This window comes from Lissotriton helveticus, chromosome 5_1 (assembly GCF_964261635.1).
Source record: "Lissotriton helveticus chromosome 5_1, aLisHel1.1, whole genome shotgun sequence".
NCBI lineage: Eukaryota > Metazoa > Chordata > Amphibia > Caudata > Salamandridae > Lissotriton > Lissotriton helveticus.
The window spans coordinates 3,609,651-3,635,727 of record NC_136065.1 but is presented as its reverse complement, the minus strand read 5'-3'; the positions used below and the strand labels follow the sequence as shown (position 1 = coordinate 3,635,727).

At 44.7% G+C, this 26,077-nt stretch overlaps 1 protein-coding gene across 1 annotated transcript in view; it reads left to right on the top strand.

The window, feature by feature from the left end:
* The window catches only part of LOC144754043 (antigen peptide transporter 2-like), a 149,168-nt gene that overhangs the window by 43,788 nt on the left and 79,303 nt on the right, over window positions 1–26,077 (top strand). Inside the window, exons 4-6 of the mRNA XM_078641555.1 lie at window positions 5,323–5,453; window positions 18,364–18,569; window positions 21,935–22,132. Of these exons, the coding sequence (XP_078497681.1) occupies window positions 5,323–5,453; window positions 18,364–18,569; window positions 21,935–22,132 (535 nt within the window). The remainder of the gene's footprint in view (window positions 1–5,322; window positions 5,454–18,363; window positions 18,570–21,934; window positions 22,133–26,077) is intronic.

Here is a 26,077-nt window from a genome sequence, read left to right as displayed (position 1 = left end):
AGATTAATTTTAAATGTACCAGCCAGGTCTTCATCTCGTCCCCTATTAAGCAAGTTACACTGGCTGCCTGTTCGTCAGAGGGTGAAATTCAAGATCTGTTGTATTATTCACAAATGCCTGTTTGGTGTTGGCCCTAAATACTTATCTGAAATATTTAAACCTTATGAACCTGGCCGCTCCTTACGCTCCAAGAATCAAGCCCTACTCCAGATACCTAGGATTAAAAAAGAGAGACAGGGAGGCCGAGCTTTATCATATAAAGGCCCCACTCTCTGGAACTCCCTGCCCCTCACCCTCAGGCTAAATCCCAATCTGACTGCATTTAGGAAATGCCTTAAGACCCATCTGTTTATGACCTGGTAATGTCCCACTATTTCTGCCTGATTGTCTTTATGCTAACCAGCTTGTTGTAAGAACGCAAGCGCGGAGATACCCCTTCGGGGGTCGAATTCCTGCGCTATAAAAGCAAATAAATAAATAAGTAAATAAAGGTTCAGTGGAGTCTTAACCCTTTCCTTGCTGCGCACGTCCGTTGGCCGATGCGACCCCGCCCACACAATGGAACGTCCCACACCACGGCAGAATTGCCGCCGCGGTTAAGGCATTAAGGGGCATCTGTAAACACTGTAGCAGCACTAGCTCTTAGTGAGCTCGACCCCTGATGTTCTGGTGCTGATGGGTTGGTTCTAAGGGAGAGGGCTGGGATACATGTTAAGGGCATCCCGTGCATCCTACTGATAAGAACACAACAAGCGGTTATAGAATGGCGTGCATTCTATCATACAGGACACACAAGGTGATGGACGGAATGTTGCACAATGGCAAAACATTCACCCCAGTCACAGATCTGGGTTTAATCCATCGTTATTTTGCTCACCAAGCCATCCCAGTTCAGACAAGGCCATATGCAAATCAGTCTTGACTCTGTGCCTCATGGGAGCAGTCCAGACCGAACTGCCAAGCCATGTCTTCCCTGGACCGGAATCAAGCATCCTAGGACCGGTTTCTGGCTATCAGCCGTCATCAGCAAGGATAGATTGACTCCAGTGGCTTAGTGAGCACAGGACCCACGTCTGGGCATACCCTTCCCACATAGAGCGAACAGCAAGACACACAAGGTGACAGACGGAATGTTGCACAATGGCAAAACATTCACCCCCAGTCACAGATCTGGGTTTAATCCATCGTTATTTTGCTCACTACGCCACCCCAGTTCCCATGAGGCACAGGGTCAAGACTGATTTGCTTATGGCATGTCTGAACTGGGGTGGCGTGGTGAGCAAATTAACAATGGATTAAACCCAGATCTGTGACTGGGGGTGAATGTTTTGGCAATGTGCAACATTCCGTCCATCACGTTGTGTGTCTTGCTGTTCGCCCTATGTGGGAAGGGTATGCCCAGACGTGGGTCCCGTGCTCACTACGCCACTGGAGTCAAGATATCCTGGCCGATGACGGCTGATAGCCAGAAACCGGTCCTAGGATGCTTGATTCCGGTCCAGGGAAGATATGGCTTGGCAGTTTGGGCTGGACTGTTCCCATGGGTCACAGGGTCAAGACTGATTTGCATATGGCTGGGTTCAAACTGGAATGGCATGGTGAGCAAACAAACGATGGATTTAGGCCCAGATCTCTGTACTGGGGTGAATGTAAGACATTGTTCTGCCTTCCGTCCCTTTATAAATAAACTGTTGTTGTTGTTGTTTGTGCATTCTATCATGCCACACCTCTTGGGCTCCCACCGGCTGTTCATCTAAGTGTGTGCCACGTCACAGGCACACAATACAGAGGCACAAATACAACCACATACAGATACATACATTATAATACTGTGGCAATTCGTGAAATTCAGATAACACTGAAGAAGATTTCTGAAAGATTTTAAATAGCTGTGTATTCTCTTATAAATAATTCAGCAAATTCTGTTTGACAGTTAAGGAAGAAATGTATATTCTGCCAACTTTTTTCAGACTACCAGCACAATTTTCAAACTGTTTTGCTTTGAAATGAAATCTCTTATTAAACTCTGGTAGTTTTGATTTTGTTTTGTGAACTTTCTCTTCAGGAGACAAAACCTAGGTTGCACATACTTTTAATTGAGACTATATTTATCTCTATGAGAACATCCATCAGCTCTTCCAGACAGCGACTACCTTTTTAAAATAATGTTAAAATATCTTTACACGTTTTAAATTTCAAGATTTTTTTTGTTTAATAGGATCCCCCTAAAATGCAGGTTTTATTGTTTACTTTCATTGCGCACATTGGAAACCCGCATGGCTCAATCAAGTCCAGGCGGCAGAAAACATGCATTGTCTTTGGCGAATGAAAGGATGTGATTGCATGATCTGCTGCTCTGACAGGCCCACATACCAAGTTTTGGAGAATCACTGATTTGCCTGGAAAATTAGGAAATATAATTCCAAGCATTCCAAACTGCCGCACCATTCCTCCCTTTGACTTTCGAGTAGTTAAAAGCTGATGAAATCTCTGTGATAAATTTCTTGAGACACCCCCAAGCTGTAACATAAAATACTGAGGCATTATGGTTCTGAATTTATGAATACCGATGGTATCAGTAATTCTGGGAGCAGGAACTACAGCATCGATGTTACCACCCACCCTGGAATGTGGGTCAACGCAGTGTGCAGGTGAAGGAAGAGGACTCACCCGCGTGTTTGCTCACCCCTGAGCATCTCTTCAGCTCCTGTGGTGAGATTGATTTGTCTTTGTTCAGATCACAGAAGTCGGTAACGCGTCAGCCGCATTTCTTAGGCTTCGCTTTCCTTTTTACGTAACGCTTCAGGGGTTTCATTTCTCGTTTGTTAATGCTGTTACTTGGTTGGTGTCCAGTTGTTGAAACAATTAAAGCAATGACAGGCCAAAATACAGCTGCTGCAGGGGCTGTGTGCACTGCTTGAAAGTGGGGGGAATGGCATATAACGTGAAGCAGAAGCGGAATGAAAACAGGGCGGAAGCAGTCATGGGCCGAAAGCATGAAACCATTAAAGTTAGAAAGTTCTCAGAAACAGGAGATAACAAAAGCAAGCGTAAGTACACTGTACTGCTCCTGAGCCTTGAAAGGAAGTGAGCTATCAGCTGCAGAACGAGACAGGAGGCAGCAAAGAAGAGCGACGCTGGAATGGACCAATCCTGAGCAGGAGGCGGGACTAAAGTGGTTCACCGATTACAGCAGGTCTTGTAGATAGCGCGTGCGTGCTGATGCTCGACCTAAAAATCACAACTTTTAAGGACAATAGAGAAACATGGGAGCTAAGAAAAACATACATTTTTGTTTTGTGCTTTTTATTGACATGTTCACCTGCTCAAACCTCTCTACCGGACGCACACAAAAACACACACATATGTTTGCTACCAAACACTCACACAGTTCAAGAAAGTTAACTCAGAATGTCCGGGACACCAGGCAGGCCCGTCTCCACAGATATGTCCATCAGTCTAGCCCTGTGCTGGCCCATGGATTACCAAAGATTTGTTTTATATTAGTGACCCAAGGAAAGTTCATGCCACTGGGAAACAGTTCATTTTAGGGGCTGGGTGAGTGATTAATGGTTTATTTACAAGACGGACATGCAGACTGTCAGAGCTCCCATCAGCCTTTGATGTAAAACACACCAAGAGGCATTAGCCATCCTTATCTGCTTGGAGCTCTGGAATAAGACATGAGGGTGGGTACGAGCAGTTAACATTCTGCTGCTGACATTGCCAAGCACCGGCACAATGAAAAGAAAACATGGAAAGCGCATGTGAAAATGCGCTGAACGTTTTTAAAAAAGTCACTGAATTCGACGAAATCAAGTCTCTTGGGGGTGAACTGGCGAAGCCCTTGTGAGTAGACTTGGACATTTCAAACTCTCTATTCCAATCATTAAAGCAGAGGTTGCATAATATAAGATTCATATATACCGCCGGTGACAAATGCAGGAACTTCAAAGTCACAAGTTTGTATTTAGCCGCGGCAAGTCAACGTTTGGATATTTCCGATGGGAGCAAATGTGGTACTATAAATTGGGCAAGGGCGACATTGGTTATGTAGAGTATCTAGAGCAATGGTACGCACAGCTACATAAAACAAGAACAGGGAAAGGAAAGAACACAATAACAGAGCGAGAAAGAGAGACCGAGAGAGAGAGAGAGCCCGGGAGTGCTGCGTGTGTGCACGCACAGTCTGCTCATTTTCAAGCACTGCACTCGTGCTTGTGGCACACCCCTGCTTGCTCCCACAAGGTGGACGCCGCCACAAACACGAGTGTGTGCTTGAAAATTACCAGAGCGACGGCTAAAGGTCCTCCTATGCAGCGCATGCGCGCTGCATAGGCGAGACCTAAAAAGCAAGTATACAAACCCAAAAATGGAAGGAATGCTAAGACAGAGAAGGGCAGAAAAATAAAGGTTCACGGTGCAGGACGGCTGAAGCGACCTTGAACGAGAGCGTTGTAAGCACACCAAAATGCTAATTCACCAGGCACAGGCTCAGTGGAGCCCTCACCACTTCTGCTGTGTCAGCCACGCACCCGGGTGGAGGAAGTGTATGTAAATGGTGGCCATATTGGATAGAGAAGATGTCTGTAGAAGATCATGGTTTCCACAGAATCTAGTATGGCCGACTTAAGGCAACAAGACATGGGGTCTCACCTGGAGTCTACCCTGGCTACCAAAGTTTCCAAGCTCCATTGCTCCTCTGTCTCTCAGCGGGGCTTTCGCTCCAAATCCTCCAGGTACGTATCTGTGTGCATTCCCTCAATATCTGAACGGTAATATGGGAAACCTGCCCCTATTGCTCCTAAACCTATTAGTTTAATTCTGTGATGGGGGTTCGTCTGTAAAGGGGAGATCGCCCTCTTGCCTCTGGAGCCCTGTCATTGCCCCCAACATTGGCCTCAACATTGCAAACACCAGGCTGCATTCCAACATGTACAGGATCTCTTTGCCACAAAACTGTCTCCATGAAGCTAAAAGGTGGCAAACAGAAACACTGGGTTTGTGTTGAGGCAAGGAATAAAGGAATAAGGTGCTTGGGAATGGTGGCCTGTGGAGGGTGGGCTGCCATATGACCAGGATAGTACCTCTTGTGCAGTTGCTGGGGTCACAGATCTGGGCCAGGGCAGTGTGTGAAGTGCTGTACCCCAGGTCATGTGAACCTGGCCTCTCAGCGTTGAGGCCCAAGGTTCCCGTTGCTTCTAGCATATGGTATTCTCATGTTTTATTCTTCTCTTACAAGATTTGTGTTTCTGTTGTCCACACCCACAGGTGATTACCTCTTACCTTGGTTTATTCAACCCCATCTCTCCTTCTCCACAGCTCTCTCTCCGCCGGGTGCAGAGGAGGACTCTTCATGTTCACCATGGCCAGCCTCACCCGCCGCCTCCGTGTCCTGCTCTTCAAGGCTGTTGTGAGGCAGGAAATTGATTTCTTCGAGTCCACCAAAACGGGTAACACTCTACGTAGCTTTTTAAAAAGACTCATTTGCAGTCAGTCTGTCTCCACTTTGATGCTTGTTGAGGTCCCTAGGTCTGAGTTACCCCAAATGCCCCCATTTCACCTACTCATTGAACTTTGCACAGTGGTCATCATGTGCTCATCCAGAGCAGGAAGCATCGTCAGCTCCCTCGTGAAGGTTTGATCTGTAGGATCTCTTCTGACTGAGGGGTACGGAGTTCCAGATCTTTCCTGCATGTCCTAGTTAGCTCTGGAGGTTCAAGCAGGAGTGTGGCTCAGCTCCTCACAGATGTTCATCTGCCTGAGTCGTTTAGTTTTGGGCCGGTATGTGGTGGTTCTTACGGATTGCTTCGTACGAGACGCAGGATCGTTTGCTCTTACTCCTGGATTCTATTGGCAACTGATTGAGTGGGATCAGCATGGAGATGATGTGGTCAGATCTTCTCTTCCTGGGAGCAGCCCTGCTGACGCGTGCAGCGTTGATTAAAACATGCTCAGTGGATCTTGGGACTAGCACCTAGCAGTGAGTTGCCGTAGAACAGTCGTGACCGAACAGCAGCTTGCATGACTTCGTCCTGCGGGATGTGGTGTTTAATAGTCTTAGAGGTTACAGCAGATCTTACCCTCATTTCGCTTCAGCATGTATGTGCGCCAGAAGGTAGAGTTATGTCCTCCAGACTTGTACCTCCATCAGTGTTTAATTTACATATTAGATGCTACTTAGTGATGTGATCTTCTTGTACAGTTGACTATCATCCAGTTTGAAAGAGTAGAAGAGTTTTCTATCGCAGGTTGAATATTTTGGTGATAATATGGAAGTCTGTGGGACTCTTTGGTGTAACAATGATGTGTTAGGCAGGGAGTTGGCTATTTTTTATATCTGCCCCCAGTTTTCCAGGTGTGATTTGAGCCAGTACACCACCGAGCCTTCCTGGTCTACCATCTCACCGAGGATATTCATGAGGGTGTGAGGTGGTTTACTGTCTCAGATGCAGCAGGAAAGTCTACTGGAATGAGAAGATATTCATCTCCTGCAAGGAAATGGGGTGTAATATATGGTGTGCTTGTGCGACCTCACTGTGTAATTACACCAAACAACCCCTTTAAGATCAGTAGATTGTGTTTGTTAAATCCTCTGCTCAACCGTGTGCAGCTGTGGCTCTGAGCAGCAACGCTTACACTAAGGAACAAGCGTAAAACATTTAAACAGGAAAAAAACAATTGAAGAAGAAATAACGGAGACACTCGAGAAATCCAACAACAATTTATGTAAAAAAAAGTAGATTTTAAAATATTTTTTTTACACCACTATGGAAAAGATCCACCAGTTGGTAGATTATGCAAGGTACAGTAAATCAGAGCATTTCATTCAATCACAAGGAAGCTTTGGCAAATTCAACGAATTTGACACTAAATAACTTTTTCACCAAAATGTTTGGCAAGTTATGATGCAGTCAGTTAGAGTTACTTTGGGAGACAGACTCTAGCAGGCAGCCTGTGAGGGTACCAGCAAGACTCTCAGAAATAGCTGCCTCAACAGAAGAAGCAGTCTCCAGACAGTTCCAGGCTCTTTATCCGCATTCCAATGACCTCCTATGGAAGTTATCCTGATGCTGAGGATACAGGAAACTTAATATACTTACGGATGCTGTGGGTGCAATGCGGTCACCTGGGGGTCTTTTTGTGTGGGAGTCTGGGGTCCTCTTGTGGCTACTCTGCCCACAGGCTTAGTAAGGTGATCCAGGCCACAATGGTCAACTGGCTGGTAGAAGTCTATTTGCCATTTGGCTATCAGTCGTCCGGTGTTGCGGTTACCGCCAAATCCTTCTCCGAGCTGTAGCTTGCCTTTAGGGTGACCAAGCTGCACTCCGATTACTTTCCCGGTTCTAGCAGACTTGGGTGCAACTTCTGAGTGTTTGTCCCTCTTGCTGCACGATGGTGGAGAGTGCCGATCCTGGGATCAAGGCTGCTACTTGCCCTTAGCAGGCTACTTCAGCTGTTAAGACAATGTTCTGTGAAGAGGAGGTCAGCCGGCTGCGCCTTGCACTCTCTTGCCTTGGCTGGGCTTGGGAGATGACTTCTCCACAAGCAGGACGTAGCAGGCGCAGTTCCTTCCTTTGCTAGCCAGCAGGGCAGTCCATGTCGCTGCAGCCTCCCCTCGCTGGGAACTTGGTGCAGCATGGCTGTCCTTCTTCGGTCCTTCTTCTAGTCCTGCGAAAATCTGAGTTCAGGGTGCCAAGGATTCCCTTCTTATGCTCAGAAAATGCCCTCAGGGCAGGACACGGGTGGTAGCCAGTGGGTTAGCAGGTTCCCTCTCTCTGGATTGTTTTTTCCTGGGAGTCGTTAGCACATCTTCCCCAGAGGGCAGAAAGTTGTCCGGTGGACAGACCCAAAGTACAACCCTTAACGGGCCCTGGAAACCTTGGGCGACCAAAGTGGCAACTTCTAAAGTTGCACTTTGCACATCCTGGGCATGACATTTGACTTCACCATGCACTCAGATTTAATGCACTGATTCTTTTGATAGCTTACAGTACCAACGTTAGCAGTCCTATTCATAAGTTAGCAGTGCTGCGGTGTCGGCTTGTAACGCTGCACTTGCCAATGGGGCTAGTAGCGTTTCCACAGTAAAAACAACAACTTAGGGTTTTTACTATTAGATCATGAAAATGTATATTTTCCATTTTTTAACATACAGCACCCTGCTTTTGGGCTCCACAGGCCTGACTTAGGGGTGACTTACATAACGTAAAAAGTGAGGTTTGGGCTTTGCAATGACTTCAAATGGCGACATCGAGGCAGAAGTATTAAACTGCCCTTCCAGTCTGTTTTACTTTGTCGTACTCGTGGTGACACAACCAGTGCTGCCGTCCACGAGAGGCGCTTCAACCTACAGACACTAGGTACCCCTCATACCATATACTACATACTTATAAGTAATTTGAGCTATGATAATTTAGGACGATCCAGTTAAACGTGTTGCATAATTTACAACTTTGGCATAGCTCTATAAGGTGCGCTTTCCCACCCAGGGGTGACACAGCTGAACTTGTTTCAATGCACCAACAATGAATGAACACTTTTAAGTAATAAGTATGTATTACTACAGGAACAATCTGTTTCTCAACACATCTAAATCAACTACACAGAGTATTATAAAAACAGGCACGTTATCAATAACAAGAATAAAATGAACATTTCTAACATGGTTAACATTTCATCTAAAACCTAACACCCTGATTCCTACTTCTATGTGCTACCGTAAGAGAGCGTGGAAGGCAGATCAACTTGCAGTCTAGAGTTTCTTATGGAGAAGCGACGCATTGCATAGCTTGTTGACAGCAAAGGCTGAGGCGTGAAGACAGTGTTCCCTGTGAATGGCAAACGCACGCTGCGGTCTTTCTCCGGTACTCTGCTTTATCAGCTTCAGACGAAGTGTAGCATCTCCGAAGTGTGCTGGCAGTAGGCAAGACTGTCTGTGGCTGGATCTCTGGTGATAATCTGGGCAAAGCACCTCTCCTGACAAGTGGTCAAGTGGCAGTCCAAATATACTAAATCTTATCAAAAATTGGAATTTCTGATATAAGTTTAGGAATGTCTGACATAGATTATGTGCATCAAGGTGTGCGTCTCAGTCCTTTCCATATGAACATATGAGGTAAAAGGACGTCAATTCAGACTACACGATTTCCACTAAATGTCTGTATTTGTTCTTATTACCCTGGACCTGATTAAAAGTAGACATATGACCAGGGGCGGCTCCTCCGCTAAGGCGAAGGAGCTTCGCCCCACTGTCTTTCAGCACGGCAAAAACGGAAAAATAAAATGATGATAACGCGATGTTATTATCATTTTCTTTTTCCGTGCTGGGACAGTGCTGCTAGGCTGAGCAGCGCAGGGGGGAGTGGTGGCACCCTCCTAAGTGCGCATGAATGTTTGGCCGGCCCTCTCGGGCCAAACATTCATGCACACTGTGCATGTTCTCCACTCTACATTACATCAGAGACCCTTCATTACAGCCTGGGTTGAGAACATGCCCAGGCTCCCATTATCTGGCTGAGCCCTGAACCACGGCCGTCAGACCAATCACAAGGCTGCATTGCAGTGTAGTGATTGGGTTAGTGGAGTCTGTGTGCTTCCCGTTCGAGCAGAAATCAGGAAGAGGATGGAAGAGAGGCGGCGGCTGGCCAGCTGGCCGGCCATCATGTAAGTGATCTTTTTTTAATTTATTTTTTAACCCTCTTTTCTCCCCTCCCCACCCCACTACTGCTTCCCAGGAGCAGCCCTGGCTGCGTAACACCCAGACAAATGTTGCATCAACTTTTGAAACTAAGTCATTAATCAAATGAATTGACACTTTCATAGTTTTAAGAAAGATAATGTCAGACGACATCTGCATCCAGTGGCAGACATGACAGCGATTCTTCATAAACGAGAGAACATGGTTACTTCCATTGTCTAAGATTGAAAACTGGCGACCTCCATTAAGCAAGACGGAATCGGGCATTAATAAGATGGAGTTGGACATTAGGGGCTTGACGTCACCTGCACCATTTTAAGGATCATAGCGCATGCACTGAGTCCTGGTTAGCAGGGCTCGGAGCATTTCAGAGGCTTTACACCTGCACCTAGTAGTCAAAATGGGAGCAAAAGGTGGGGGGTGAAAGCCTGTTTCCTTTCGTCTCCCTCGTCTAAAATCTCAAGAGCATCATCCACAATCTTTAGAATGGCAGACTCCACCCTTCTCTGAAGCTACCTGATGTTCGTCCAATGAGTTGTATTCTGAGATGTATTAGTCAACATCTTTCTAAGGTTCAAGACTGGACACAAGTTGTCGACTCTTTTCCAGCCGTCCCTATTTCCTTGAGAAAAGGTCTGACTTGACCAATTGTGAGGCAATTTGCTTGCACCAATGATGAGTGATTTAGGCACAGCATCATAGCGGGGCTGACTTCTGTTAGGATATTTGAGTCAATAGGTTCTGTGAATTATGATGATGGTCCAGTTTAGATTTACATTTTGTGAGACTTCTCTGAAACGTTAGCGGGAGACATTTGTTCTTCTCACTTTTGTAAAGTTTGATTCATTCTCTGGATTCAGGATGAGTGACTGGTCAGTATTATTGACTTTTTCCTAGAAAGGTTTACAGATTTCTCATGTATTTCTTGACCTGAAATAGTCATTTTTACAACATTATGTTGCAGGCGGTATGTATCACTTACAACGCAACTTTTACGTCGTAATGCTGTTACAACGCAGCTATTACAACGCAGGATCCATTACAACGCATGGCATTACAACGCATGGCATTACATCGCAGATACTATTACAACGCATACCATTACATCGTAAGTATTGGTAAGTATATAATTTATTTTAATTTTATTTAATATTATATAAATGATTTAATTAATATTAATTATAAATAAAAATAAATAAAAATATTTATTTATGTTTTTAAATATTATAAATTAATATTTATTATTTTAAGTATTATAAATTAATATTTATTATTTTAAGTAATTTTTTAAATAAATATGAGTATAGGAGTATATGTATAGGTGTTTGGGGGTACAGGGTGTTTTTAGGTTTCAAGGTAGGGTTTGGGTTTTGGGGTACAGGGGTGTTTTTAGGTTTCAGGGCAGGGTTTGGGTTTTGGGGTACAGGGGTGTTTTTAGTTTTCAGGGTAGGGTTTGGGTTTTGGGGTACAGGGGCGTTTTTAGGTTTCAGGGTAGGGTTTGGGTTTTGGGATACAGGGGTGTTTTTAGGTTTGAGGGCAGGGTTTGGGTTTTGGGGTACAGGGGTGTTTTTAGGTTTCAGGGCAGGGTTTGGGTTTTGGGGTACAGGGGTGTTTTTAGGTTTCAGGGCAGGGTTTGGGTTTTGGGGTACAGGGGTGTTTTTAGGTTTCAGGGCAGGGTTTGGGTTTTGGGGTACAGGGGTGTTTTTAGGTTTCAGGGCAGGGTTTGGGTTTTGGGGTACAGGGGTGTTTTTAGGTTTCAGGGCAGGGTTTGGGTTTTGGGGTACAGGGGTGTTTTTAGGTTTCAGGGTAGGGTTTGGGTTTTGGGGTACAGGGGTGTTTTTAGGTTTCAGGGCAGGGTTTGGGTTTTGGGGTACAGGGGTGTTTTTAGGTTTCAGGGCAGGGTTTGGGTTTTGGGGTACAGGGGTGTTTTTAGGTTTCAGGGCAGGGTTTGGGTTTTGGGGTACAGGGGTGTTTTTAGGTTTCAGGGCAAGGTTTGGGTTTTGGGGTACAGGGGTGTTTTTAGGTTTTAGGACAAGGTTTGGGTTTTGGGGTACAGGGGTGTTTTTAGGTTTTAGGGCAGGATTTGGCTTTAGGGATAATTAAATTATATTTACCATTTTTAAATTAAATGAAATATATTTAATAAATTAAATTAATTATTTTACATTAATTACATTTTTTAATTAAATTAAATTAATTACAATTTTTATTATATTTACATTTATTAAATAGATATTATTTTATTAAAATAAATTAATGACAATTTTTAAATGTCTTTTAATTAAATTATTTAAAAAAATTTAATTACAATAAACTAAATAACATTTTAAAAAAAAAGTCAACTTACCTATATTTACGATGTAATGCCATGCGTTGTAATAGCACCTGCGATGTAATGCCATGCATTGTAATGACATCCGTTGTAATGGATCCCGCGTTGTAAAATCTGCGTTGTAACGGAACGCGTTGTAAAATAACGCGTTGTAACATCATAGATCCGTTGCAGGCTACAGCTTGAAGTTCTACATACACTCCGGGGGGACTTTAGCGGGGTACCACACCTCACATGTACTTACGCACATGCGTGTACACTCCGCATACAGGAGGAAGAACAGATATAATAAACTACACCGTTTTTTCCCCAGGAAGAAGCAGTGGGCAGTTTTAACTCTGGGGTTCAGATAAGGTCTGTACTCCACCACTATTATTAGATGCCAAACACCAATAGTAGATTCATTGTCTGGTCAAGGAGACCTTATGGTAAAAGGAATTCTTTGGGCAGATCCAATCCACCACTAGAGTCTAGCATTCTGTATCTGAACACCATGCCGTGTTGACGTAAAGCACTGGTAAAGAAACTCGTGGCATTGGGCTAATGCGCAAGAAAACACACCGGGTGGAGACTGTTGTTTGCCACGATTGTTGCACAATATTATTTCACTCAAGAAGGATAACAGAGCTTTCCTGGGTAGCATTGAATTCAAAGACTCTGTAACTAAAAGGTGCTGCGAACTTCTGGAATCAAGGTACAACTCCAAATATTTTATGTTTTATTTCATTTTCTGAAGAACAACAAGAACAAGGAATGCAGCCGATACCTCCACTCTCTCTAACCCCATCCCGTCCCTCCTTATTTTCACAAGCGGGGTCACAAGATTAAACTCTCATTCGATCCAATGGACGTCCGTTCAGTTTTGGCGCATGCAGCGTCCATACCGTACTCCAGGTACTACCATCCATCGGATACAAGTCCCTTGGTGGGTTCTGGATTGCCCTAAGCATTCCCGGACATCTGCGGTCTCTATGTCTTCGGCAAGAAAATCCCAGTGTGGAGACCACTGAGTGCTAAATTCCTTCTCTCTACCCGCCATATCACGCAGTGTGGTTTCATACCCATCCTTGACCGGAATCAGTGATAATACTCCTGCCTCCGGATAATCCATTTTGCTATAAGAAGTAACCAGCATGCAAACTTTTTCATGTCTTTTTTGGTCCTCCATTTAATGTCCAGCATCCTTCCACGTACTGCTACCCATGCCGTTCGTGGTACCGTGAGCCCTGGGATATCCTACATGTCTTGCAGTAAGGACTCTTCCACAGTATTCTTTCAGTTTTGGGCAGTCTCATAAAATATGGGATAGGGTACTTGTTTCATCACATTCCCCCCTTTACTTCTCTGATTTATGTTTGTTTGTTAAATATGAAGTACACTGACATCTGCAAAGTGCTTTAGGATTTGCCTCTTTACTGTCTAACGCCTCCTCCTGGTAGGAGACTGAGGTCAGACCATTGATTATAATTAAATGTAACACCCAGATCTTTCTACCAAGCTCCTTCAAACCAAGGTTGTTTTCTGGTTCTGATGCTCAGAGTATTGTGAGTACATATTATGTGCTTATCGGAGTTGTAGTCGTGCTAGTTTTTGGAACCAAAACTAAATAGAACCCCTAATTTTATGCATCTATATTTTTCCAACAAAAAATCTCTTTGTCCAAACCTAGCTGAAAGCCTGTGTTACTGGATAGAGGTGTAAATGCGGATGGGTAAGACTTTAAATGTTTAATATTACATGTCCATTCTCAGTGCTGTCTTTATTATAACATTAGTCCCATGGCACTGGTGTTCCTATTGGCTGCGCTCCTAAAGCGCGTTGTTCCCCTCAGAACAATGTGGATATCTCTCACTGGGCAACTCCTCATCCAACACTTAGAGGAGTTAAAGTTTTGGGATCTTCATCTCAAATGATCAGTCACAGTCAAAATATTCCAGTGACCGGGCGCCCACCGAGCCGGACAGCTTCACTTCCAACTGGGAAGTAAACTTTATGGTAAGGGACCAACTGAGACAATGATATCTCAGTAAAAGTATGAGCTAAAAAGATGGTTCAAGCTCTTTCAGAATCAGGATGGCCATGCCCAATCAAAACTATGGGCCCGATTCACAGAACTAACTGTTATGTATTTATTTATTATTTATTGTCTCGTGCTTTGCCTCGCTCCAACCTTCCACTGCGGTGGTGTTCTAGAGTGTAAAGCAGTTGGAGAGCTGAGGGAAGAGGGCAGAGGTGTTTCTCTGCTGTGTCGCAATAAATCTACTTTCTGCATCAATTTCGGTGTCAAGCTATCTATACACTAACTTAAGACAAAATCCTCAACTTACTACTTTTGGTATTCCCAGAAGTTAGGATTTTGTCTTAAGTTTGTCTTAAGGCAGACTTAAGACAGACTTAAGATAGGATTTTGTCTTGAGTCTGTCTTAAGACAAAATCCGAAATTCTGTGAATACCAAAAGTAGTAAGTTGAGGATTTTGTCTTAAGTTAGTTCTGTGAATCGGGCCCGTAGATTATAAAATTCCAAGACCACCAGGTCTACCTCAAATGGACATTACACTCTTCCATCCATGGGTATCTCCTCCTCCCCTCCAAAGGAACCTCACCCTCCCCTTCATCAAACATCACACCATTCCCTCAGTGACTCATATTAGCCTCACTGTTCTTTCGACATTTAAGCTACACATTGTTCTCAAATATTAATCCCCAGGTGTCTTCTAATCCTTCTTTGACGGCTTTTGTGGGACCCTGGGCTCTGTGCTGATGCCCCTCATCATAATCCTTGGGGACCTCACCCGGAGCATGAAGATTGCCCTGAAGGACCATCCTTCCCCCCCAATTACTCTCCCATCTCTCTTTGTCCAATCCCAGTGAACCCTCATTCTCATGGTGGACTCTTGACCTTGACATCTCCACTCTGACCAATTTCCTCTCCAAAGCTTGTCTATCCTCCGTCTCATGGCAAATACGTAATCTCTGGCGCACTGCTGTTTTGTTTTATTTTATTCAGGAGGTTTAAAGCACAAAAATATCGTTGTAAAAAATATAGATAGTCAAAATATCAAATTTTTTTAATGTCTTAAAAGTAATTGAAAAATTATGAAATAATAAATATAAATTAACTTAAACATACTTAAAATACTTAAATAACCTTACAATTAATAAATAATGAATGTAAGTTAAAAATAAATAAACATACTATTTGATTTTTAAATACATATATATATAAATATATGTAAACATAATATGAATAAAAAATATACAATATTTTTACCGTAGGTTAGCGGTAGGGGAAAATTTACTATTACCACTCCAATGAGTGCAACAGTAGAGAAAGCGTTGGATAGCGTAGGGGTAAAAATTACTATTCCCACTCCAGTGAGTGCAACAGTAGGGAAAGCGTTGGATAGCGTAGGGGTAAAAATTACTATTCCCACTCCAGAGAGTGCAACAGTAGGGAAAACGTTGGATAGAGTAGGGGTAAAAAGTACTATTCCCACTCCAGTGAGTGCAACAGTAGGGAACGCGTTGGACAGCGGGAGGGTAAATATTACTATTCCCACTCCAGAGAGTGCAACAGTAGGGAAAGCGTTGGATAGCGTAGGGGTAAAAATTACTATTCCCACTCCAGAGAGTGCAACAGTAGGGAAAACGTTGGATAGAGTAGGGGTAAAAAGTACTATTCCCACTCCAGTGAGTGCAACAGTAGGGAAAGCGTTGGACAGCGGGAGGGTAAAAATTACTATTCCCACTCCAGAGAGTGCAACAGTAAGGAAAGCGTTGGATAGCATAGGGGTAAAAATTACTATTCCCACTCCAGTGAGTGCAACAGTAGGAAAAGCGTTGCATAGCGTATGGGTAAAAATTACTATTCCCACTTCAGGGAGTGCAACAGTAGGGAAAGCGTTGGATAGCGAGGGGTAAAAATGACTATTCCTACTCCAGTGAGTGCAACAGTAGGGAAAGCGTTGGCTAGCGGGAGAGTAAAAATTACTATTCCCACTCCAGAGAGTGCAACAGTAGGGAAAGCGTTGGATAGTGTAGGGGTAAAAATTACTATTCCCACTCCAGGGAGTGCAACAGTAGGGAAAGCGTTGTATAGCGTAGGGGTAAAAATTGCTATTCCCACTCCAGTGAGTGCAACAGTAGGGAAAGCGTTGGCTAGCCGGAGGGTAAAAATTACTATTCCCACTCCAGTGAATGCAACAGTAGGGAAAGCGTTGGATAGCGGGAGGGTAAACATTACTATTCCCACTCCAGAGAGTGCAACAGTAGGAAAAGCGTTGGATAGCGTAGGGGTAAAAATTACTATTCCCACTCCAGAGAGTGCAACAGTAGGGAAAACGTTGGATAGAGTAGGGGTAAAAAGTACTATTCCCACTCCAGTGAGTGCAACAGTAGGGAAAGCGTTGGATAGCTGGAGGGTAAAAATTACTATTCCCACTCCAGAGAGTGCAACAGTAGGGAAAGCGTTGGATAGCATAGGGGTAAAAATTACTATTCCCACTCCAGTGAGTGCAACAGTAGGAAAAGCGTTGGATAGCGTATGGGTAAAAATTACTATTTCCACTCCAGGGAGTGCAACAGTAGGGAAAGCGTTGGATAGCGCAGGGGTAAAAATTACTATTCCCACTCCAGTGAGTGCAACAGTAGGGATAGCGTTGGCTAGTGGGAGAGTAAAAATTACTATTCCCACTCCAGAGAGTGCAACAGTAGGGAAAGCGTTGGATAGCGTAGGGGTAAAAATTACTGTTCCCACTCCAGAGAGTGCAACAGCAGGGAAAGCGTTGGATAGCGTAGGGGTAAAAATTACTATTCCCACTCCAGGGAGTGTAACAGTAGGGAAAGCGTTGGATAGCGTAGGGGTAAAAATTACTATTCCCACTCCAGGGAGTGCAATAGTAGGGAAAGCGTTGGAGAGCGAAGGGGTAAAAATGACTATTCCCACTCCAGGGAGGGCAACAGTAGGGAAAGCGTTGGATAGCGTAGGGGTAAAAATTACTATTCCCACTCCAGTGAGTGCAACAGTAGGGAAAGCGTTGGATAGCGGGAGGTTAAAAATTACTACTCCCACTCCAGAGAGTGCAACAGTAGGGAAAGCATTGGATAGTGTAGGGGTAAAAATTACTATTCCCACTCCAGTGAGTGCAACAGTAGGGAAAGCGTTGGATAGCGTAGGGGTAAAAATTACTATTCCCACTCCAGGGAGTGCAACAGTAGGGAAAGTAAATACTTCATATATGAATACAAATAAATTAAATATTAATACCAATTTCAAATGAATCAAAAGTAATTACCAATTTAATATAAAATAATAATTAATCAATAAAAAATAAAAAATAAAAATTACAAAAAAATAATTACCTATTAATACAAATTAATTACCAATTAACAATTGAAAAATAATTAACAATTAATTGAAAATAAATACCAGTAAAACATTTTTAAAATGTAATTAATTACAATTAAATTACTTCCCACCCAATTCCCCTATAAACCCACAACCCGCTACAGAAAATAAATTAATAAAATGAACATAATTATCAATTAATAAAAAATTATTACCAATTATATTTTAATTAATTATCAATTAAAAATTAATTAACAATTAATTCAAAATAAATACCAATAAATAAATTAAATATTTAATTAATTATCATTTAATTACTTCCCACCCTATTCCCCTATAAACCCACAACCTTCTACAGAATTATATTATGCACAAATTAAATACCATAAAATTCATTACTTAAAATAAATTATAAAATAAATATACACTTTTCACACATATACTAACATAAAAAACACTTTAAAAAATGTGATATTATAAAAAAATTGATATTAACTTACTTACCTAAAATTCGATATTTTTGTTGTCTATATTCTGTCCATTCGATATTTTGTCCATTCTATATTTTGAATTTGATATTACTGCTATTCAATTCGATATTTTTGTGGTCTATATTCTGTCCATTCGATATTTTGTCCATTCTATATTTTTAACTCGATATTTTGCCCATTCTATATTTTTTACTCGATATTTTGATTGTATATCCCCCAGAAGGCCCTCCACTATCTCATGAACATCTCCTCTGGACTCAAATAATCTGCTTTCCAGCATCCTCCATGCCAACCACCGTGGAAACTGGGCTTACGTTCCTGCACAACTTGTGTCAGAAGTGGGCTTTTTGAGGTTTAGGGGAGTTCTTGAGTGCATGGATTTTTCTTAAAACATTGAAGTCTCCAGATGTCGCAGACGTGGAGGGAAGTTCACTGATTGAGGGTTGTCCAAGTGCTAGCATGTGCTCTTTCTGTTTTTTTGGTCCTGTGCAGGTGAGATCACCTCGCGCCTCTCTGCCGACACCGCCCGCATGAGCCGCTCCATTGCTGCCAACGTCAACATCTTCCTGCGAAGCCTGGTGAAGGTGGCTGCCACATACGTCTTCATGCTCAACATCTCCTTGCAGCTGACTCTTCTTACATTCGTGGACACACTGGTCATAGCGGGATTGCAGACCGTCTACAACCGCTACTATGAGGTACCTGTGTGCTCATGTGAGCTCCAATGCAAACTTCAGTCTTCCGCCATGTTTGTGTGAGTCCTGCGCAGGGTGATATCTTCCAGTATAGGCTGCGAAGAGAGTGACCACCAGGAGCTGTTCATCTTACGAGTGAGAACCTCTCTGTGACAGTGAGCGTCTCTTTCAGTGAGTGAAAGACTGTCTGTACCACTAACAGCCTGCTTGTTCCAGCAGGTAAGAGCATGTTTAGTCTGTTCGTGAGAGAGGCTTTATCTTTTCTAGTGCGTCATTCCATGACTGTGGCAGTGAGTGAGATCATGTGAGCTCTGGCTAGTGGCAGTCTGTGCTTATGACATGAACCCTTCACAGAGAGACCTCCTGTGCCAGCCTCCCTGCAGTAGCAGATGCCCAGGGCAGAACAGCTGCCTCTCCAGGGTCAGCAGAGTTTGGCTGAGCTCCCATGCACCCTAGTGTCCTGGAACAGTGCACAAAATGACTTCTGACCATTCGATATTTCACAACCGGCATGTCACGCCCACTCATTCTTGAGAAATGAGAAAGGCTTATACAGGTATGGCCAGTTTTTAACACGTTGAGTGCACATGAAGGCCGGGAACCGTCCGAACATTGCCGCTCCGCCCAATTAATCAGTGGGCGGGGTTCGGAGTGCTCCCGAACGTCATTAGCACACGCCTACTGTGACTCATGACGGCCAGGAGCCGTCCTCAGCATGGCAGCGCCTCGCCCAGCCCCGCCCCCTATCACACCGCAGGGAAATGTGCCCCACAGAGAAGGGGTTAAAGTCTCCGCTGCAGACATCTTCAGCCTTCTGTTGACCACACCTATTGTTTCCGATACATATAGACTGGTCTTAGGTCCACCCCTTGCTCTTGATTGGATGGCTTTGTTGTCTCTCTCACCTCCCTGCTCATAATTCATGGGCTTTCCTCCTGTTTGATTCATTTGTCTCGCCCAGGAGCATTTCAGTCTCACAGTTTTCAAACTAGTTGACTTAAAGTCTTCCACAGCCGACGTGCTTACATTCAGAGAACTACTTGTTTTTTTTCTTTTCATGTACACACCCTGTGGAAGTGCCTGTGTTTTTCTTGCTCTCTCCCCTGTGGGCAGCTTCCTCCTCACTTTGCCCTGCCCCCTCTTGATCTCCACCTTGGTTCCTCACATTCTTTCCTCTCCCACCTCATCTGTTGCTCCCCCACCCCTGCCTTCTTGGGGCACCTTCCTTATTTATTTAAAGTTTTTGGCACCCATCTTAAAAATGTGTTTACCCAATTAGGATGGGAACCAGCAATTGTGCATTAGCAAGCATGTCTTCTACAAAAGAATGGGCCTGTTTTATTTTAACAAACCCAGTGAAGGATACCTGCTGCAGATGCATGTGCTTCCGCGGCGGCCATCTTTGAATGGGTTTGTTAAAATAAGACAAACATTAAAAAATGGGCACTATGAATGCGTGCATATCCAAGGCAGCCATTATTGAATGAATACATTTGTAATATTTTATAGCCAGTTCTCAGATGGCTCATACAGATGTATTCACAATTGTGGCTATAATAGTACTTTTTTAGGCATGTTGTCATCATTATATGAAGTTCAGTATTGAGTAATGAACTTCTATCACCAAACGTTCTATAAAGCAACAAGTCGCTCAAAATGCAGACAGTCCATCACTGTGGTCTTTCACAAAGCTGTAGTGGCGTTTATCACTAGATGTCCCCGCAAGGAGGAAGCATTTATTAATCATGGACATATAATGCAAACTTTTGGCCTTGTTGAAAACATCTATGTAGGTTTCCATTCTGGCGTTGATGCTGAATTCACAAAAATTAAACCTCGATGGGAAGCCCTTACAAATATGAACATAACAGGTGACCATTGCCCAATGATCTGAAACCTAGATTACAATATAGGCTCTGTATTGACTTAAAATCTCACTCACTTCTGTTCTGGCCATCAGAGCAACGATAGGTGTGCGTGTGCCCTCTATACTTCTGTCTGCTTTGAGCACAGACCTGATGTTTTCAGCTGTTCATCACATCTGGATAGTCAGGCATGTAAAATGACCTACATACTCCAACCTCTTTTTCCTGCCATTTCACAAGAGCAGTTGTGTAGCTGCAGTGGACATATGCAGCCACATGCATCAAGTCATTTAGGAATCGCAAACGGTGCGAGTCGCAAAATTCGGCCGTTTGCGATTCCTATATCGCTATTTGGGATGCATCAATCAAAAATGCAAGAAATCGCTATTTTTTGCGATTTCTAGAAATGCGATTGCATTTTGCATGACACCTAAAAAAATTGCGAATTCGCAATTAGGAGGAAAAAATTACCATGAGGTTGGACCTCATGGTAATTTGCGAAAAATCTGAAATATGCAATTTTGTGCATTTTTCAAACTGTCATGTTGTGCACACACATGCCCCTTAGGGCATGTGTGTGCACAACATATGTGCATAGATTGATTTCAGGGGTGCAACAGGGTGTCCTTTGGACACCCTGCACCCTTGAAATTGCAATCTTAATTTGCGATTAGCTAATTGCGAATCTCAAATTAAGATTGTCTTCCCATTCATTCCTATGGGCCTTTTGGCCTATAGGAATCAATGGGAAGGGATTCCTTAATTGCGATTCGCAAATTGTGAATCGCAATTAAGGAAAAATAAGGAATCGCTAAAAAAATTGCTATTTTTTGATGCATTGCCGTTTGCGATTCCTTAATTGCGATTCCTTAATTTTCACAATTAAGGAATCGCAAATGGCAACAATGATGCATGTACCTGATAGACTTTTCTTGGCGAAATATATACACTTCTATATTTATAATATTTTTCATTAGTTGCAGGGCCCCTCTGATGTAGCACATGGAGGTCTAGCCTCGCAAGCCCTAGGCACAACCTGTGCCCGACACTTCCCATCCTTAGCCGTGGGTCCCGCTCTGTGTCGCACTCAGAGAGTCCTCGCCAGCCTCAGGGCCCCAGTAGTGTTACACACAGCGTCGTCCCTCACCAGTTTTAGGGTGTTATGTTTGTCGCACTCAGTGACTCTCCTTACCAGCTTCAGGGTCCCACCTCAGGTGTACACAGTGACCCTGGTCACCCTCAGGTCATGACCCCCTCCCCAGTGATATGCTCTCAGCAGTAAGACTGCTTGAGCTCACACACCCCGCGTCTACATTTACCAAGGATTGTGTGGTGCTGCAGAATTTTGTGCTTCACTAATGGGCCTTTCTATCGGTAAGTAAGCAAGCAAGCGCCTACGCAAAACGTTCGTAGATAGCTACTTAGATCTCAGTTTCCTCAGCGCGCTGACATGACATGGTGGATGCTAGTCTTCGATAACGCTTGTTCTCTTCCTGCCCACAGGACCTGGTGAAGAGGGTCCAGGACTCCATTGCTCGATCCAATGACCTGGCCGGTGAGGTGGTGTCCTCCATCAGGACCGTGCGTAGTTTCACCGCAGAACGCGAGGAGCTCGACAGGTACCGCGCTGCCCTGCTGGAGACTCATCGCCTGAAGACCAAGCAGGAAATGGTGCAAACTGTGTATCTTCTGGCGCGGAGGGTATGTTTTGCACCCGTCCCTCTCACCACTAAGGACATTTGTAAACAGTTCAAGTTCTCCACTCTAGAAGTTGGGTGGGTAGAAGTGGGACCTACAGAAGGGGTGTTCCTCTAGCTGTTGGCCGAGTGCATGTGGTGGGTGGTAGTGTGCAGTCACAGGGAAGAAAGGGTCCATGTTTTCCTTTGGAAGGGCTGCACCAGGCTTATGAAAGTTTACAGTTGTTTCTTTATGATAAGTGAGTGTTAGTCCACAAGCAGATGTAGGTGCGGAAAAGCTAAAAACAAAAAAAAATAAATGATTTAAAATGTTTCTTCCTTCTAACAGTGGTGAAGCAGCCTGATGTCTATTACATTTTAACCCATTTCACAAACGGGTGGTTTAATTAGGGACAAGTTTAAAAATCTATTAAAATACATTAAAGAGTGTCGGATTTTATAAAATATCCTTGTCAATGAGATTGAATGTTTCATAAATCTTCTTTTTCTGTAAAAAAATATCTACCTGTCCCTTTAGTGGCATCCAGCGAGTTGACACATCATGGCAACATTCACATTGAATCAGAAGTGGTGAGGCCAGGACTCACATTATAGCAGGGTTTGTATTCGAGTAATTCCCTGATTTTTCCACCTTCCCGCAAATCTACTTACTGGAGCTGGAAGGAGCGAGAAGTGGTAATTCCAGGGGTGGAATATCCATTTGAGTTTGTGCACACCCACAAACGTTCACGTTTAAGGGTTTTTTCCAACTCTTTCCAATCTCTTCCTACACTGGGACAAGTTGAAAATTTACATCTTACAAGGGCAAAAGTAAATCTTTTGCCAGGCTGGGGAAAAAAGGGTTGTTGGTAAAGTCAACTTGCAAACGTTCAGCAGCTTCTCGAACGAGCAGACATAGACATGCATATTTGCTCACAGGTCAAGTCAAGTCAAGTCATAGAATTTATATAGCGCACTACATACCCAGAGGGTCTCAAGGCGCTTAGGGAGGGGAGGAGGATTACTTGTCGAATATCCACGTTTTAAGTTGCTTTCTGAATGCTAGGTGGTTCTGGGTAAGGCGAAGGTAAGTGGGAAGTGAGTTCCATGTTTTGGCCGCCAGGTATGAGAAGGAACGACCTCCCATGGTGGTCTTGTTGATGCGAGGTACAGTGGCGAGGGCTTGGCTGGAGGATCGTAATTGGCGGGGGGGGGTGTAGAAGGACAGTCGTGAGTTGAGGCATTCTGGTCCGATTTCGTAGAGTGCCTTGTGTGCGTGGGTCAGAAGTCGGAAAGTGATCCTCTTATTGACGGGTAGCCAGTGGAGGTTTTTTAGGTGACCAGAGATGTGTTCGTTACGCGGAATGTCCAATATGATTCTGGCTGAGGCGTTTTGTATTCGTTGGAGTTTTTTCTGGAGTTTAGCTGTAGTACCTGCGTAGAGGGTGTTTCCGTAGTCCAGTCGGCTCGTGACCAGAGCATGGGTGACTGTTTTTCTGGTTTCGGTGGGGATCCAGCGGAATGTTTTTTTGAGCATGCGAAGAATGTTGAAGCAGGATGAGGAGACGGCGTTGACTTGTCTGTTCATTGTAAGTGAAGAATCCAGGATAACGCCTAGGTTCCGTGCGTGGTCTGTCGGGATGGGTGCTTTTCCAAGGGCTTCCGGCCACCAGGAGTCGTCCCATGCAGAGGGGGATGTACCTAAGATGAGGACTTCTGTTTTATCTGAGTTCAGTTTCAGGCGGCTGTGTTTCATCCATTCGGCGACTTCTTTCATTCCTTCGTGTAGGTTAGATTTGGCGGTGCTGGGGTCATTGGTGAGAGAAAGGATCAGTTGAGTGTCATCCGCGTAAGAGATGATGTTGAGGTTGTGTTGGCGGGCGATGGCCGCGAGGGGGCTCATGTATACGTTGAAGAGGGTGGGACTGAGTGAGGATCCTTGTGGTACGCCACAGATGACTTCAGTGGCCTCGGACTTGAATGGTGGGAGGCGGACTCTCTGTGTTCTTCCGGTGAGGAACGAGGTGATCCATTCCAGTGCTTTTCCTTGTATTCCGATGTTTCTGAGGCGTTGTAAGAGGGTGCTGTGGCAGACTGTGTCGAAGGCAGCAGAGAGGTCGAGGAGGATGAGGGCGACTGTGTCTCCATTGTCCAGTAGAGTTCGAATATCGTCTGTTGCTGCGATGAGGGCGGTCTCAGTGCTGTGTTTAGCTCGGAAGCCAGACTGTGAGGAGTCGAGGGATTTGTTGGCTTCGAGGAAGGCGGCGAGCTGGTTGTTGACAGCTTTCTCGATGACTTTGGCCGGGAAAGGAAGGAGCGAGATGGGGCGGTAATTTTTGAGTTCGGTGGGGTCCGCTGTGGGTTTTTTCAGAAGGGCGGTAAGTTCAGCGTGTTTCCAGCTTTCCGGGAAGGTGGCGGAGTTGAAGGAACAGTTGATGACGTCTCGGAGGTGCGGTGCTATGACGGAGTTTGCTTTGTTGAAGATGTGGTGGGGACATGGGTCTGTGGGGGATCCTGAGTGGATGGAGTTCATCAGGCGGATGGTGTCCTCAGTGGAGATTGGGTTCCAGTCGTTAAGGGTGTTCAAGGGGGGGGGATGTTCTGCATATGGTTGGGTGGGTTGGTCTCCGGGTTGGTTGTCGAAGCTGTTGTGGATGTCTGCAATTTTGTTGTGGAAGAATAAAGCCAGGGAGTCGCAGAGGGCTTGAGAGGGGGTGATGTCGTTGGAGTTGGCTGAGGGATTGGTAAATTCCTTGACGATGTTGAAAAGTTCCTTGCTGTTGTGGGCGTTTTTGTCTAGTCGATCCTTGAATGCTGTTTTTTTGGCCTTTCGGATTAGTTGGTGGTGTATGCGGGTGGCGTTTTTGAAGGCTTCCTTGGTGCTGGTGGTTGGGTCTTTTTTCCAGGCCTTCTCAAGGGAGCGGCAGAGTTTCTTGGACTTCTTAAGATCATCGTTGAACCATGAGGCCTTCTTGTTGCCAGGTTTGCTTTGACGTTTTTTCAGTGGTGCTAGGATGTCGGCGCTGTTGGATAACCATAGGGTGAAGTTGGCGGCGGCTTGGTCTGGGTTAGAAGAGTGGGCTGGGGTGTTTAGAAGGAGCGATGAGGAGATCTGGTCGATGGTGATTTTGTTCCAGTTTCTTTGAAGAGTTGGTTGGGGGTGGTTGATGAGTTTAGGCTTGTTGTAGGTAAAGTGGACGCAGCTGTGGTCAGTCCAGAGGAGAGCCGTGGTGTGGCTGAAGGAGACGTGGTTGCTGGAGGTGAAGATAGGGTCGAGAGTATGACCTGCTATGTGGGTGGGGGAAGTGACCAGTTGTTTAAGTCCGAGGTTGGCGAGGTTGTCCAAGAGGGTGGTGGTGTTGCGGTCGTTGTTCTTTTCAAGGTGAAAGTTGAGGTCTCCCAGAAGGATGTAATCTTTGGAGGGGAGCGCGTGTGGAGTGATGAAGTCCGTGATGTCATCACTGAATTTTGCGCTGGGTCCTGGTGGTCTGTAGAGGAGGGTGCCTCTGAGTGTGGTGTTGGGGTCGATGTGGATCTGGAAGTGAAGGTGTTCAGAGTTGGCGAGATTGGCGTCAGAGCTGGTTGAGATGTGGATTGATTTCTTATGGACGATGGCGATTCCTCCTCCTGTTTGGCCGGTACGGTCCTTGCGAATGATCTTATAGTCTTCAGGGATGGCAATGGTGATGTCTGGGGCGGAGGAAGCGTTCATCCATGTTTCCGTAAGGAAAGCGACGTCCGGAGAGGTGGTGTCTAGAAGATTCCATAGGTCAATGGCGTGCCTGTGGACCGAGCGGGTGTTGAGCATGATGCATTGTAGGTGGTTGGGGTCGGGAATCTGTGGTGTGGTCGCAGCGGAGATGTTGTCGGTGCCGATGAATTTGCAGGAGTAGCAAGAGAAAGGTCCATGGGTGTGTCCAGGAGCGGCTTGGACGCAGTTGGGGGCGCGACCGGGGTTAAGGGCTAGGAG